Genomic DNA, 15,564 nt, shown 5'->3' with positions numbered 1-15,564 from the left:
CAAGAAAATCTAAGTCCACCCCTCATACATAATGGCTGTATGATGTTGGCAAATCCCTTCACCTCTCAAATGCCCCAGGGGCTGCTAAGACTATACATTTGCAGAGGAGTTGTTGATCTACATTGGTAAATGGAAATTTACTCACAAACAGTTCCTTATATCAGTGAAATCAAAGTTCTAAGTTCCAAGCTTCTCAAGCAGCAAACTGTCATGATGGGAGGGAGCAGAAAGGTTGCATTAAGATTGATCTATGGAGATCAGTCAATCACTAAACATGTTAGGTACCTACTATATGCCATGCACTGTGCTGAGTGCTAGAGATACAAAAAGAGGTCAAAGACAGTCCCTCCTGTCCTCAATAAGCTTAAAATCTAATGGGGGAAACAGCATGCAAATAAATATATACAAATCAATAAATGGGGAAAGCACTAGAATTAAGGGAGGTTAGGGAAGGCTTTCCACACAAGGTGGGATTTTAGTTGGAACTCAAAGGAAGTCAAGGAGGCTAGCCCAGAGTGAAGGAGGTAGAGCATTCCAAGCATGAGAGATGGCCAGAGAAAATGCCTAGAGTTGAGAGATGGAGTGTCTTGTTCATGGAAAAGCTAGGAGGTCAATGTCATTAAATCATAATATGTCAGGAAAAGTAAGGTGTAAGAAGACTGGAAAGGTAGGAGTGGGCTAAGTTATGAAAAGCTTTGAATGCCAGAGGATTTTGTATTTGATTCTGGAGGCAACAGGAAGTCTTTGGAGTTTACTGAGTTGGGGGGAAGGGAAGAAAGGGTGGTGGTGACATGATCAGACTTGAGTTTTAGGTAAATCACTCTGGTGGCTAAATAGAGGATGGATTAGACTAGGGAAAGACTTTGAGACAGGAAGACCTACCAGCAGAGCATTGCAATACTGCACACATGGGAAGATGAAGGACTGTACTAGAGTGATGGCATGGACAAAGGAGAGCAGGAGGGTATTTGAGAGCTATTGTAAGGCCTTGACAGCAGCTTGGACATGGAGGCTGAGAGATAGTGAGGAGTACATTATGACTCCTAGTTTGCTAGTCTGATAGACTGGCTCAATAATCAACTGATATGTTTGTATTATCCAGTATAATCCCTCAATAACATTTTCTTTACTGTGTTACCCAAGCAATTTTGCTTTCCCCTACTGACTATGTAAGAAACTAAGTGACTACTTTGTTCTTTCTCAAAGTCTTCTTCACTTCAAGTCAAAAGATAAATAAAAGCTATTAAATCTATCAGGTTCAGGAGAATGAGACTGAGTAATCATTCTCAAACCTACTCTATTTTTAAAAAATTTTAAATATCACCCACCACATTTTTTTAATCCCAGAAAATTAAATGAAACTATTTGATAGATCTCCAAAGTCCTAAAAAAATTGGGGTTTTAAATTCAAATATTACTTCAATACGTACAAGATTTTCACAAGCTATTCATTTATAATTTTCAAAGCACTTCCACAATCTTAATCACCCTTAATACATGATACATTATTTCTAAACCAAACGGGTCCAAAGTGGATTGTTCCGAAGATATCTGTGAGATCTTTCCTATCATGAATTTAGAGTGTTATAAAAACCTAATGATACACATTTTTAGAAACAATCAAGTAAAAGAAAAGGCAGTATAGTTTAAGATGTCCTTATGAACCAAAAAAATCATATTAAAAGTCACATAAGTAAAGAAAACATCTCATATCTGAGAGGGACAGTTCTTTGCATCATTCTCCAAGCTCATCAGCAAAATCTTTCAATGCTGAAGCAAAAGATTCTCTTGCTAACAAGTCATTATTATGTAGTGCTCATTAGTTGATTTGTGATTTGTATATCAATAAGAACAAGAGAAAGGATTTTAGTAATCATCTAATCCTAGCCTACTGAGCATGTATAAATGTGGAGGGGTAAGGTGAGGAAGGGACGGGAATGACATAGAAAGGAGAAAAGGACTGAAGAGAGGGGAGAATCATTCAATAAATATCTCTTGAAATCAAAGTAGGTAAAGTCATTCATTTCACATATATGAGAAAATTGAAGCTCAAAGATGAAGTGACATGCCCAAAGTCACACAGCTAGTTGGTTACATAGCCAGAAATAGCTGCTAGGTCTCCTAACTCCTAAAGTACAGTGCTATTTCCACTAAAACAGGACTGCTTAGGAAGTATATTGCTACTTATAACTTTAGTTGAAGATAAATGTAGATTCCTTTCCACTACCATAGTCAAGATGAGTTTATTAACTTGATGATTCACCAACATGAAAAATTTAAGCGGTTACCATAGGGTATGTACCTTTCTGCAAGCAGGACAAAGTCCATTCTCATCAGTGCGAATACGATGCCAACAGAAGCGGCAAATTTGGTAGCCACAAGTGCAAGGGAAAAAGTTGATATCATCGATCTCTAAGGGCTCCATGCAAAGGGGGCATTCCACAGGGTCTTCCTTTGCATCAGGACTTCGAGACATCTTCACGTGTATACACAGCAGCAAAAAAAGTTTATAATAACTTAAGGGAGAAGGAAGGTCAGCACTGAAAATTAAAATGGAGCACTCTGAAGACCTGTGAGAAAAATCAGAAAAAATACAACAAAAATTAATTATGCATGTAAAACACTGAAAACTATGTTCTAACTAAGTTGTAGCTTTACGAGTAAATAAGTTTAATAATTTTTGCATTTGATGTCAAGAACTGAAAGCATGTATAATGTCGCTAGCATATAAATCTAAGATGAAAGGCTAGGTATAGATAGAATTAGGGAAGAAAATTGGCTCTGTAGAATTATTACATGAAATAGAAAGCTAAGAAAATACTCAGTATTCCTAACGTGATTTAGAGAGTATCCAAGCACTATAACAACATATATCAGTGGAAAGGAGGAGATGAATAGGCATTAAGTCTTATTCTTCAACCTCTCAAATCACCTTTTACTTTACAGTAAGATTCTCAAAAGTGAAAAACAAAATATGTTACATATCTAAATATACAATTGAATCTATAAGCACACATAATGTGCTAAGCATAAATTGATTAACTTCTAGGATTCATTGCAATTGTATTAAATATTGAGAACTCCAATCTGATAAAATAGGTATATCTAATGTATATGCTTTACAATCTAACTGCTTATACATTTAATTATGCTTGGATATGTCATTGGAAACCAATGACCCCACACATTCTGAGACACAAAACAGAAGGTTTATGTGCCAAAAAAAAAAAATTATTCCTAAGGTCACACTGTAAATCAAAAGAAATGAGGAAAAAAAGATAATAGCAAAATATAATACACCTGATCCCACTACATCCAAAACACTTTTTAAAAAAATTAATTAACTACAAGTTAAGAAAACTTTAAGGGTAAAACATGTTTCCCACCAGTGGGCAAAGATAGTACACTAAAGGTACAGAATTCAGGCATACATTTTCAGTTGTGGTCAATGTGTTTATTTGTTTTGTTTGACAATACTTATTTATATCAAGACGGTCAGGGGAAGGGGGAGAAGAAGAGGCTAGTAAGCAGTGGAAAGTGAGAGTGTGATTAAAAAACAGACTTTAATAAGATTTTTTTTTTAAAAAAAAAATCAATTAATTTCCAACATAAGAGTTAACACAGGCAGCTAGGTGGCCCAGTGGGTAGAATGATGGGCCTGGAGTCAGGAAGACTCATTTTCCTGAGTTCAAATCTGGCTTCAAATGCTAGCTGTGTGACCCTGGGCAAGCCACTTAACCACACTTTCCTTCTCTGTAAAATGGGCTACGAAAGGAAATGTCAAACTACTCCAGTGTCTTTGCCAGGAAAGCTTTCAACGCGGTCACGAAGAATCAGCTACAAGTGAAAAACTGAACAATAACAACAAATCTGCCACTTAGCATTTGTGCAACATTGGGTGGATCACCGAACCTCAGAGACCATTTGGTGGCAAAATGGACTGAAATGTGGCCTCAGACACCAGCTGTGTGATCCTGGCAAGTCACTTCACCCTGTATGTCTCAGTTTCTTTGTCTATAAAACGAGCCGGAGAAGGAATGGCAAACCACGCCAGTATCTTGGCCAAGAAAAGTTCAAATAGAGTCAGGAAGAGTCAGACATGACTAATCTGACTGAGCGAAAAAAAAAAAGAATTAAAGCACTAGTAGCATGCTTTATGGAAAATCTGAATTAAAATTCTGATTTTATTACTGAACTGAAAAATACTTATCTTTTCCTTTTACCAATAATCTTCGCCATTATAACACAGAACCAAATCTAAGCTCAACTGACAGAAAATTCAACTATATTATTTAGGGCTGATATAATCACCTGAAATCTACTTTTGAGAGGTAGTCGGTCTACAATCACTTAATGTAACCAAAGTTTTGAGATTTTTGTAAAGAGATTTAGGGGGTAGCTATTTCCCAATGCAGGGCAGCTAGGTGATGCAGTAGATAGAGTACCAAGACCAAAAAGTCAAAAAGACACATTTTTTTGAGTTTAAATATGGTTGCCTTAGTCATTTACTAGCTGTGTGACCTTGAGCAAGTCACTTAAACCTGTTTGCTTCACTTTCCTCATCTGTAAAATAAGCTGGAGAAGGAAATGTCTTCTCAGGACATGTATCTTTCTGCAAGCAGGAAAAAGTCCACTCTTATCAGTTCTAATACAATGAAGTGTCAAATTTGGTAGCCACAAGGGCAAGGGGAAAATGTTAATAACATCAATCTCTAATGGCTCCATGCAAAGGCGGGATTCTGCAACATCTCCTGTTCAGGGAATGCTCTCTCTCCCAATCTCCATCTGTTATTTTAAGATGCCTTCACTTCCTTCAAGTCCCAGATAAAATCCCATCTTCTATGGGAAGGCTTTCTGATCCCTCTTAATTCTAGGGCCTGCCCTCTATTACTTATTTTCAATTTATCCTATAAACAGCTTGACTGTATATAGTAGTTTTCATGTTACTTCCTTAATTAGATTGTAAGCTCCTTGAGAGCAGGGACTATTTTGTCTTTCTTTATATCCTTAGCACAGGACCTGACAAGTAGTAGGCATTTAATAAATGTTTACTGACAAAGCAGAGGAACTGATATGAGACAAATAAGCTTTCCAGCAATCTCATGAGCAGTACTGCTTTGGCTTTCTGGTTGTCCTTAGTGTAGTTTTACAAGTTTAGGTGACTATGTGGATGGTAGTGGTATACATACCAAGTAGAGGTTAGAACATGGTACAAAACTCAGGCAAGAGGACATATTTCATGTAATTATTACAATGGAGGAACGCCATGCATTTGTCTGATGAATGTGATCAAATGAATTCCAAAATTGGAATAGCAATACACAAGTTCAAGTCAGAAATCCAGTTATTCAATATATGGTCATGGGCAACTTTCAACTTCTTTGAGTTTGAGTTTCCTCATTTGCAAAATGGAGATAATATGTACATTACCTGTCTTGGAATAACTGTGAAGAAAATGCTTTGTAAATGATAAAACACTATATAAAATAAGCAGATTATTATGCAATCAAAGTTGGTAAATCCATTTAGTATTATGAAAAAGTGCAGAAACACAAAATTGAAATTGGAACTAAAGTCAAATCTCTTTGGAAGCTATCACTGAAGCCAGGAAGAGAGAGAATAACAGACTTAGTTCTAGGAAATCAAATCATATTGCTAAGAAAAGTAAGATAAGAATAAAGTTTCTACTTTCTTTCCCAGGTCTGCTCCCAGTCAAAGTAAACTTTACACTACTCCTCAAAGCTACTATAAGTTTTATAGTATCTTTATAAGGTCTATATAAGATCTGAACATTTATAGAAAAATGTCCTTGCACATGGCTGGAATGAACCAAAATAATAAATATCAATAATTCCCCAGTTAACTTACAATAAGTTCGAATGAAAATACTAAGATTACTTTATAGGAATGGATAAAATGGCAATGAAATGAATATAGAAGAAACAATGGGCTGTTGAGGGCAAAAAGAGAGATCAATTTTCTACTTCAAAACATATTATAAAGCTATACTGAATAATAATCAAAACTTCCCAAATCAAGAACAAAAATAGATTAATGAATCTGAAAAAGACAGGTCATAAATTAACAAAATATACCCAAATTACTGAGGCCTTTTTTTTTTTAAGTTTTAATGAAACTTTTTGGATTTTGCACCAGTCATTTCTTAAACATTCCACTATCCCACTGAACCCTTCTTAGTTAACAAAGAAAAACAACAAATCAAAACTAGCTGACAAAGTAACACATGACACGCTGCACCCATAGCTATCCAACTCTCCACTAAGATAAATGAAATATATTGCACCATCTGTTCCACAGAAATAAGCAGATCAATGCAACCAATCTCAGTTCAGCTGATCTGCATGTTTTCACTTACATTATTTATAAATGTTCTTTGTGTACTTTTCTCTCCCTATTCTGCCCTCTTTGCTCTTAACTGTATTAATTAATATGACCATCAAATACTAAGTTAAATAGTGGAAAATCAAGCTGGCATATGTAGTAAATACAGTCAGTCCTGAAATCAGGAAAACCTGTATTCAATCAAGTCTTGCTTCTGACACATACTGCTTGCATGATGCCTGCCCAGATCAATTAACCTCTCCGGCTCTAGACAACTCTACATTTGTAGGCAGGGAGAATTTTCTAACCCAGGAGATCCCTATGCTACAGAAATCAAAGGTCCACTCCCTTTCATTACTTTCATTCTCCCTCATATTGGACAGGAAGGGAGGATGACAAAGAGGAAGAAGGAATGGGAGACATACTTGTCACAAAAACTTTCCCAAAAGTTTCCCCAAAAAAGGGGGTGGGGGATGGAGGGGAAACATGAAAATTTCTTTTCTATTCCTACTATTATTAGATGTAGTTTTTAGAAATGCTAGCAATGGTCATGACACAAGAAACATTTAAAGTTATCAATATCTCCAAGTTTTAATAAGTCAATGTCTTAATCTAACAATTAAAAAAAAAAACTTTTTCTTTAAATTTCTATGATAGGGTCTAATATTCAACATTGGGAAGATTAATGCAAATATTTAAGAGCAAGAGTTATTCCCCAATAGATAACAAGGTAAAAAATATGAATAAAGAATTCTCAAAAAAAACAAAAATCTATTAATTATCATGAAATCACTAAAAAAAAAAGGCAAGTTAAAATAACTTAATTATATTGTACACAATAAAGATGTTAAAAGGCAATGTTGGAGTGGGTTACAGAAAGACAGGCACTCATGGTTCAATTGCTCAGGAAAGTAATTTGGAAGTATGCTAAGAAATAGATGATTAGAACGTCGTTTGACCCAGCGATTCCATGGGCAGGTGTACATACCACAGGGATCCAATACAGAAATATCTGATATCTATTAAAATATGCAAAGCAGTACCACTCATAGTAGCAAAGAAAACAAAGTAGGTACCCATCAACTGGAGAATGGGTAAACATGGGCACAGCCATGTGATGCATTGTAATTGTGTTATAAGAAATAACGTATATGAAGAATTTACAAGCATGCAAAGACTTAAATGAAGAGATACAGAGCAACATTAAGTAAAACCAGAGGGGAAAAAAAAGATATATATATATATATATATATATAGATCAGAACAATGTAAAAGGAAAACCCAAAAACAAAATCTGCATGCTGTGCAATTGTCATAACCAAAAGTATTTGATGCAAAACAAAAGTTGAGAAAATATATCTCTCCTCCTTTGCTGTGGTGGTACGGACACAATAGTGAAAAGCTGAATATGATATTTAATGCAATTAACACGTTGGCTGGTTTTACAAAACATTCTTTTCTTTTTAAATCTTTGTTGTAAGAGATGCTTCACTGTGTAGGGAAAAGGGAAAAGATGTAAAAAAAAATATATATGCATTGTATATCTGTTGTGTTCAACTAGCAACAAGAATTTATAAGGAAATGCTACAAATTAACAAAAACATAATAACCAATCCTCAATAGGCAAAAACAAAGGAGGAAACTCAAAATACATAACTCTTCAACTTCCTTAATAACCAGAGAGAAACAAATTAAAATAATTTTGAGGCAGTAACTCCCACCAATTCAACTGGAAAAAATAAGGTGACAAAGAAATGCTGTGAGAACAGTAGGAGAGGAGGAAAGGCACATTATTATACTGCATTTGGAATTATAAATTGGAAAATTTCTGTAAAGTTATCTGATAATATATATCTAGTTAAAAAATTAATCATTGCCTCTTTGACCCAGAGATCTCATTAGAAGGAACATACATCCTAATGATGTAATTAAAAGTCTAGCAGTACAAAAATATTCATAGCTGCTAATACAAAACTTAAAGCAATCTGTACAATAAATCTGATGCAATGTAACAAAATGTTGTTGTGCCATTAAAAATATAAAGGAAATAGAATGAAATAGCAAAAGACAAACACAAAGTGAAGAAAGCAGAACTAAAGAAATAGAACATACATGTAAACTCTAAGTGTATTTTAAAAAACTAAACAAAAGATTAGGAGACAATGGATTTCTTAAGGCAGAGTTTTTCAAACCATGAGGGAGAGCCTAGGAGGGGTATGCAGGTATGAGGGTGGGAGAGAGAGAGAGAGAGAGAGAGAGAGAGAGAGAGAGAGAGAGAGAGAGAGAGAGAGAGAGAGAGTGTGTGTGTGTGTGTGTGTGTGTGTGTGTGTGTGTGTGTGTGTGTGTGTGTGTGTGTGTTGAGACCCTCAGGTTGAAAGAAGAGATGCCACAAAAAAACAGTAAAAATAATGTTAATTATTAATTAATATTAATTAATATAATGTTAAAATGTTAATAAGAGAGCATTTTAAATTACAATTATTGCAAAAATTTATGCCCTGTTTCAATGAAAATAAATTGCACATCAAAGCCAGCACAAGGAAAAAGGAATCTGGCAAACTTACTCCAGCCAACAATGAATGCAGTACAGACTATTTAAAACATCATGCGTAAATGAGGTCAAATTTAAGGATCCATGTGTCAAATCTCTATCTCTTTGTGGAAGATGTGTTACAATATCATCAATCTGCACAGGCTCATGACAAAAAATTGTGTGGTTATGCTGACTGCTACATTTTAATACAAAGAAAACGTTAAATAGAAACTGTGTGGAAATTAGAAGTGACATATCAATTACATTTCTCTACATTTAAATAGAAAATAAGAAAATTTACCCAAAACACTAACATTTTTTTAAAAAATTAAAATTGAGACAATTAAGTTTAATTTACTGATATTTCAAGTTATTCTAATTTCTAAGTGAAAAAATATCACTTCATTTGGAATAACATACAATCACTCTAAAGAGAAATTCACTGGAGCAGCTGAAACTAGCATAAGCAAACACAGAGTTTAGGAGGTAGAAATTACATAAACTCAAAGCAAAAAAAAAATCTAGAAAATATAATCCACCATATTTATAACTGGGATTCACAGTTTTTCATGAAAAGACTTCTCTACACAAATTATTTCATTAAAAAATAGCATCATATTCCATATAGTATTAAAATTAATGAAATAAAACATTTTGAATTATACATATAAAATACATTAGCCAAAAAAAATTTTCCAGAGAAAATTAAGTTTTTCATAAGTAAGAACAAACTTTTTGAAAGCAATGTGTGTAATATTAAAAGGATCACCTGCCTCATATAAAGTTGTTTACAGAACTGCTAAGTGTTAAAAGCCTCATTCAAAAGGAGAAACACTATTGGTCTCACTTGCAGGTAACATAGTAAGAACTGCATATGCATCTGAAGACCTTTTTGATCAACTGAGAAACTACTAACTTCCTGTTTTGCATTGAAAGTGGATAGAGCACCAGTGCAGGAGTCAGGAGGACCTGAGTTCAAATCTCATCTCAGACACTTGACACTCACTAGCTGTGTGACCCTGGGCAAGTCACTTAACCTCAACTGTCTCATTCTGGGTCACCTCCAGTCATCCTGATGAATATCTGGTCACTGGATTCAGATGGCTCTGGAGGAGAAGTGAGGCTGGTGACCTGCAGAAACCTCCCTCGCTCACTCAAAACAAAAGTCAAGTGCAAGTCATGTCACTATTTCTCTGATGGCATGGTCTTCTTAGGCAACGAACACACGCAAGTAGATAAAGCAACTGATATAGTTACAGATTTGTTCATCTCATTATACATGTATCATATATTTTGTATAAACTAATATTAAAGAAGTTAGGTATGTGTGTTGTTTTTACTAAGCAAACCTATTCGTGTCAATGGCACATCAAGAATTTAAAATATAATTAATGAATTTGGGGATGAGAATTATGATTATGTGCACTTATGGAAGACAACAGATGTGAGAAGAGAAGGAAGATCCATGTACAAGCACTAATTAAAACTGTAGCCCCCTCATGGATTCAGATTGCATGATTCACAGAATCATTTCTATTAAAAAAAAAAAACGTGTAGAAGTGCATACAGTTTTACAAGTTGTTACAAGAATAGTCAATATTACATAAAAACAGCCTATTAAAAGGAAGGCTCTTCTCAAATCTGTGACAATAAATTATCAGAAGGTATGTTTATAATACCATGAAAAAAAGCAGACTTTTTTTGCAAGTCAGATTTTGTACGGTTAAGTCACTCTACCTGTTCTCAAAAGTCCTTAGTACAATGGATAAACTTCTAGTTTTATTATTAAAGGTGGAATCACAATTTGAAATATTCAGGCTGAAAAGATTCAAAGACATTGACAAAATTGTGCTTGATAAAATTTATCCCTTGAGATGTTTATAATTATGGCACTATGTTCTTTCTGGTACTGAGATGCAAAGAATCATCACAGAAAGATCTTCTAGTTAATTGAATTCTCAAGATAACTCAAAATTATCCCTGTAGAATAATAGGATGTTAGCCCTGGAATGGCTCTTAGAAATTATCTAGTCCAACCCCCCTCATTTAACAGGTGAGGAAAGTGAAACTCAAAAAGATAAATGACTTACCCAAAGTCAAACAACAATCAGAAAAAGATCCAAGTGCCCTAAATCCTGGCTTAGGGTTCTCCTTACTATACCACTTACTACTTTAAATGCCAAATCTTTACAATAATAATTTATTATTCATTATAAATCTAAAACATACAAAATATAAAAGAATAAGAGTGAGTTATTGTCTCGTCCCTGAACTGTTTCTATCAGAATCTCATCAAAAAGGGAGAGATGATGATGATAATGATGATGACCCCTTCAAAACAGAATCAATGCAAGGAGGAGTACAGGAGATGAACAAACGGCAAAGTGAGGAAATGCCACCCAAGTTAACGTACTCCTGTACATCAGGGGCTGCTATAAAAGCTGTGGAAGCCTGAAAGGAACCATAAAATGCAAGGCAAATGAACTCTGGCAATACCATGGGATGAGTTAGCACTCTGGCAACTGTGAGGCTAAGAAACAGACAGGGTGGCAATGGATTCCTGACTGGCCTTACTTGATGTCATCATGGTCATTACAGCTTGACAAAGAGGAAAAGCAGATTAACTGATTCTCATAGTGCTTTTTGTCAATGATATCTTCATCTCCAAGTAGCAGAATTACATACTGCAGGTATAAGACAATCAAAAGAAATAATTTTATTAGAGATTAAATAAGAGAAACTTCTACGTTACTTAACTCTAAAGAAGTGAAAAACAAAGACTCTGAAGGCATTGAAAAGCTGCAATTAATACAAACTCTGTGTCACCTAATGATGAAACATGGTAAAAAAAAAAAATAATAATAATGCTGATTTTTCTAATCATTTGATTAGATAGGCAGAGTTAGGTTGTAATCTATAAAATCTTTTTTTTTTAGTCTGACAACACAAATCCAATAAACCAACTACATAAAAAAAGAGTAATTCCAAAAGTCATATCTGTTATGTTGTTCTGGAAGAGGACCATTATCTGTCACAATCATCATGAATGAATAATATCCCTACAATGTTTGATAGTGTAAAATATTTCAGGACCTGAACGTGTTGTTCATGTTGTACACATTGCAGCTGGTGCCACATTAAGGACCACAGATAGGAAATTACATAGGGAAACTCCTAATGACAGTAGTCAAATGCTAGCATGGCAGAATGGCTTGAAAAAATTATCTACTTAAGGACTATGAAAAGACAGTAGAAAACCAACATGTAGCCACTACACATAGTAGAAAATCTGACCATTATAATGCCCGATTAAAAACAACAAAAAAGAAATGTGTAGAAATGAAATCCAGAAAACAAAAGTATTTCAGAATTTTTTTATATTTTTAATCAACAAAAATAAAAGGTAAAAGTTTAATTAAAAAAACACAGAATCTAAATGGTGGAAAGAATTAAAAAAGTAAAAACCAATTATACAACAGCAATCACAACCTATACTATAAAACAGGGGCTCTTAATTTCTTTTGTGTCATGGATTCCTTGGTCAGTTTGGGGAAACCTATGGATCCCTTCTCAGAAGGTTTTAAAAATGCATAAGACAAAATACATTGGATAACGGAAGGGCACCAATTGCACTGAAATATACTGTCCATTTTTTTTTAAGTTCATGGATCCCAAGTTAAGAACACCCTGCTATAGAAAGCTTGAAAAATAAAGATATTAGGGATCAGAGTGAACCACCAACCAAAGAGGAAAAAGGAAACCATCTGTTCTATATTCTAGAAAGAATTCCAACACAACAAAAGAGTAGAAAGAATCTAAAGTAATACAGAAAGCTTGTGCATCATTTATATACTAAAAGACAGAATGTCACAGGAGGTGACTGAAACACTAGCTTATCTGCAAAACTGAAAAGTGGTGGATCCAGAAAAGATCCATAATTATTTGTCCTACACTTCACATAAGACCATGAATTTAACGAAGCACTCTACAAGCTCTCTTTAATGAAAGCTTGATCCCATTTTTCTTATGCTAAAGCATCACGTGTTACCAAAATATAAACTTAATACAAAATAATCAATCACAGCTGCTACTCCTCAAAAAACTTTTGATAAACACAAGAATATTTTTTAGCTGAGGAGCAAAAAAAAAAGTATGCCCCCCCCCAAAAAAAGTCATTTTCAATTCAGTTGTTACTCAACAAGCTATTGAAGGCAATGTAATATTTACAATGATTTTATTGACTACTTACTATCAAGTCTTAAATTCAGTTCCACGCTCATGGCTTAGTCATTCATATACAGAAAATATATAAAACAGATCTAAATATACTGAAAGCATGCTAGTATTTGATGTCCATATGCACAACTGTTCTGTTTGAAACAAGGCAGCAATGCAATAAAGTAAATAACAACTGATATAAAATCTGATTTCCTCTATGGAGTCTAATGTGATTCTGCCTAAATAAATCCATTACCATCCCTCTTGAATAGACAAGAGAATGGCTTCCAAATCAAAAACTAACTCAAAGAAAACATCTTGTTTATCACCTGATGTATAAGAATGGCATCAAGTTAAAAAGCTCCTCTGAAAAGTGGCTACTTCCAATAAATGTAAATTTTTTAATGTGTACCAACAATGAACAGAGACTAGAGGCTTTGATCTGGAGCCCAAAGCTCAAACTAAGCCCAAGCATAAAGACAGTAGAGACAAATTCTGTTAACTTCTAGGAGAAAGTTTAGACAAAGTATGTTAATAAACTGAATGGCAACTTAGAGTTAAAGAATACAATCTACATAATACCAACATTTATGAATACTTCATGTACACTTTTGGCATAGTAAAATATATAACATAGCTAGAAATCACTCAAATAATAACCCAGACGATGCTAATGAAACATAGTGGAGTCAAAGAATAATTTAACACATATCAAAAAGAAGCATAAAAATGATATATCTCTTCACAGCACTCTATAACAGGTTAGAAATTTATAGAAATACCTTTGGAACAAAAGAACTGCACCTTCCAAACAAAAGTAAAAGCTAACAAGGGGTAGAAATGCCACCATGTTTATTGAATATAGCCAAGAGAGGCTGATTTCTAGGAAGAGTCTGTAAAATGGCTAAGATCCAAGAACAGAATCAAAAGATACTACAAGAGTAATATCCTCATAAACTCAACCAATAAGTGATAAAAAAGCACTAAACAAAGATCTGAGACATGTAGATTTGTTCTTCAGTAACAAAAGTATTTCTGGAAGCAGCTGTGAATCAGGTCCCGGCTAGCAGAAGTTACAAAGAAGCTCAGACTTATTTATCCACATAGATTATGTAATAGAGTAACCTATACCATTACCTCAGGTTGCAAAAATTAGCATCTACTAGATACCTTGAAATACAGTTAGGTGGTTAGAATTATGTACCTGAACCTCAGTAATATTTACAAAATTAACACAACAAAATGCTATACACTTTCAAATACAAACCAAAAAATAGTCTTAAGAATTTAGAATATTAATTGTACTGGATTTTTTGTTGTTTAGTCATTTCAATCACATCTAACTCTTCATGAGCCCATTTGGGATTTTCTTGGCAGAGATACTGGAGTGCCTAGCCATTTCCTTTTCCAGATCATTTTGCAGATGAGGAAACTGAAGCATCTTAACTCTGTTAAGTGACCCAGCATCACAAAACATACTTGTTTGAAGCCAGGTATGAATTCAGGAAGAGGAGTCTTCTTGACTCCAAGCTCCATCTAGTGCCACCTAGATGCCCATGGTACGGAATTTTACTGAAACAAGTGCATAAATACAAAATGAATTGTTGTCCATACCTAACACTGATACAAAATAATTTTTTAAACGTTTTAAATTCATGTTACCATAACAAATACTCAATATCCAAAATACATGGAATGAAAAGTTTTTAAAATATAAAGATCTAGTGGTATAAATGAAAACCTCATGGGGATAAGATAAACTATATACATCATAGGGATTGTTTCATTCTCTTTCCTTCTGCACTTAGCACAGTGTCTAGAACATAGTAGACACTTAATAAATGCTTATTGACTGGTTGATTCCTGTATTCCTATCTACAACTGAAGTTTTCCAAATATGCTTCCAGTGAGTCTACAGAAGATGAACTTATACAGAAAACTGGGAAAGAATTTTTGCAACTAGTGTCTGTGATAAAGGCCTCATTTCTGAAATATATAGAGAACTGAGTCAAATTTACAAGAATACAAGTCATTCCCCAATTGATAAATGGTCAAAGGATATGAACAGGCAGTTTTCAGAGGAAGAAATTAAAGGTATCTATAGTCATATGACAAAATGCTTTAACTCACTATTGATTAGAGAGATGCAAACCGAAACAACTCTGAGGTACCACATCACACCTATCAGATTGGCTAACATGACAAAGCAGAAAGATGATAAGTGTTGGAGAAGATATGGGAGAGTTGGAACACTAATTCATTGTTGGTGGAGCTATGAGCAGATCCAGCCATTCTGGAGAATGCCCAAAGGGCTACAAAAATGTGCATACCCTTTGACCCAGCAACATCGTTTCTAGGACTGTATCCCAAAGAGAGAATAAAAATGGGAAAGGGTCTCACATGTACAAAAATATTTATAGCAGCTCTCTTTGTGGTGGCCAAAAACTGGAAATCAAAGGGATGTCCATCAA

At 34.4% G+C, this 15,564-nt stretch overlaps 1 protein-coding gene across 4 annotated transcripts in view; it reads right to left on the bottom strand.

The window, feature by feature from the left end:
• Positions 1-15,564, bottom strand: part of CNOT4 (CCR4-NOT transcription complex subunit 4) — a 293,416-nt gene that overhangs the window by 191,443 nt on the left and 86,409 nt on the right. For all 4 annotated transcript variants that reach the window (XR_011976833.1, XM_072652636.1, XM_072652637.1 and 1 more), the window contains exon 2: positions 2,303-2,570. Coding sequence is in view for 3 of the 4 variants with exons in the window: in XM_072652636.1 (XP_072508737.1) it covers positions 2,303-2,476 (174 nt within the window). In the remaining variant the exon portion in view is untranslated. The remainder of the gene's footprint in view (positions 1-2,302; positions 2,571-15,564) is intronic.

This window comes from Notamacropus eugenii, chromosome 3 (genome assembly GCF_028372415.1).
Source record: "Notamacropus eugenii isolate mMacEug1 chromosome 3, mMacEug1.pri_v2, whole genome shotgun sequence".
NCBI classification, from domain to species: domain Eukaryota; kingdom Metazoa; phylum Chordata; class Mammalia; order Diprotodontia; family Macropodidae; genus Notamacropus; species Notamacropus eugenii.
The sequence above is the reverse complement of the archived record's forward strand: the minus strand, read 5'-3'. Positions and strand labels throughout refer to the sequence as shown.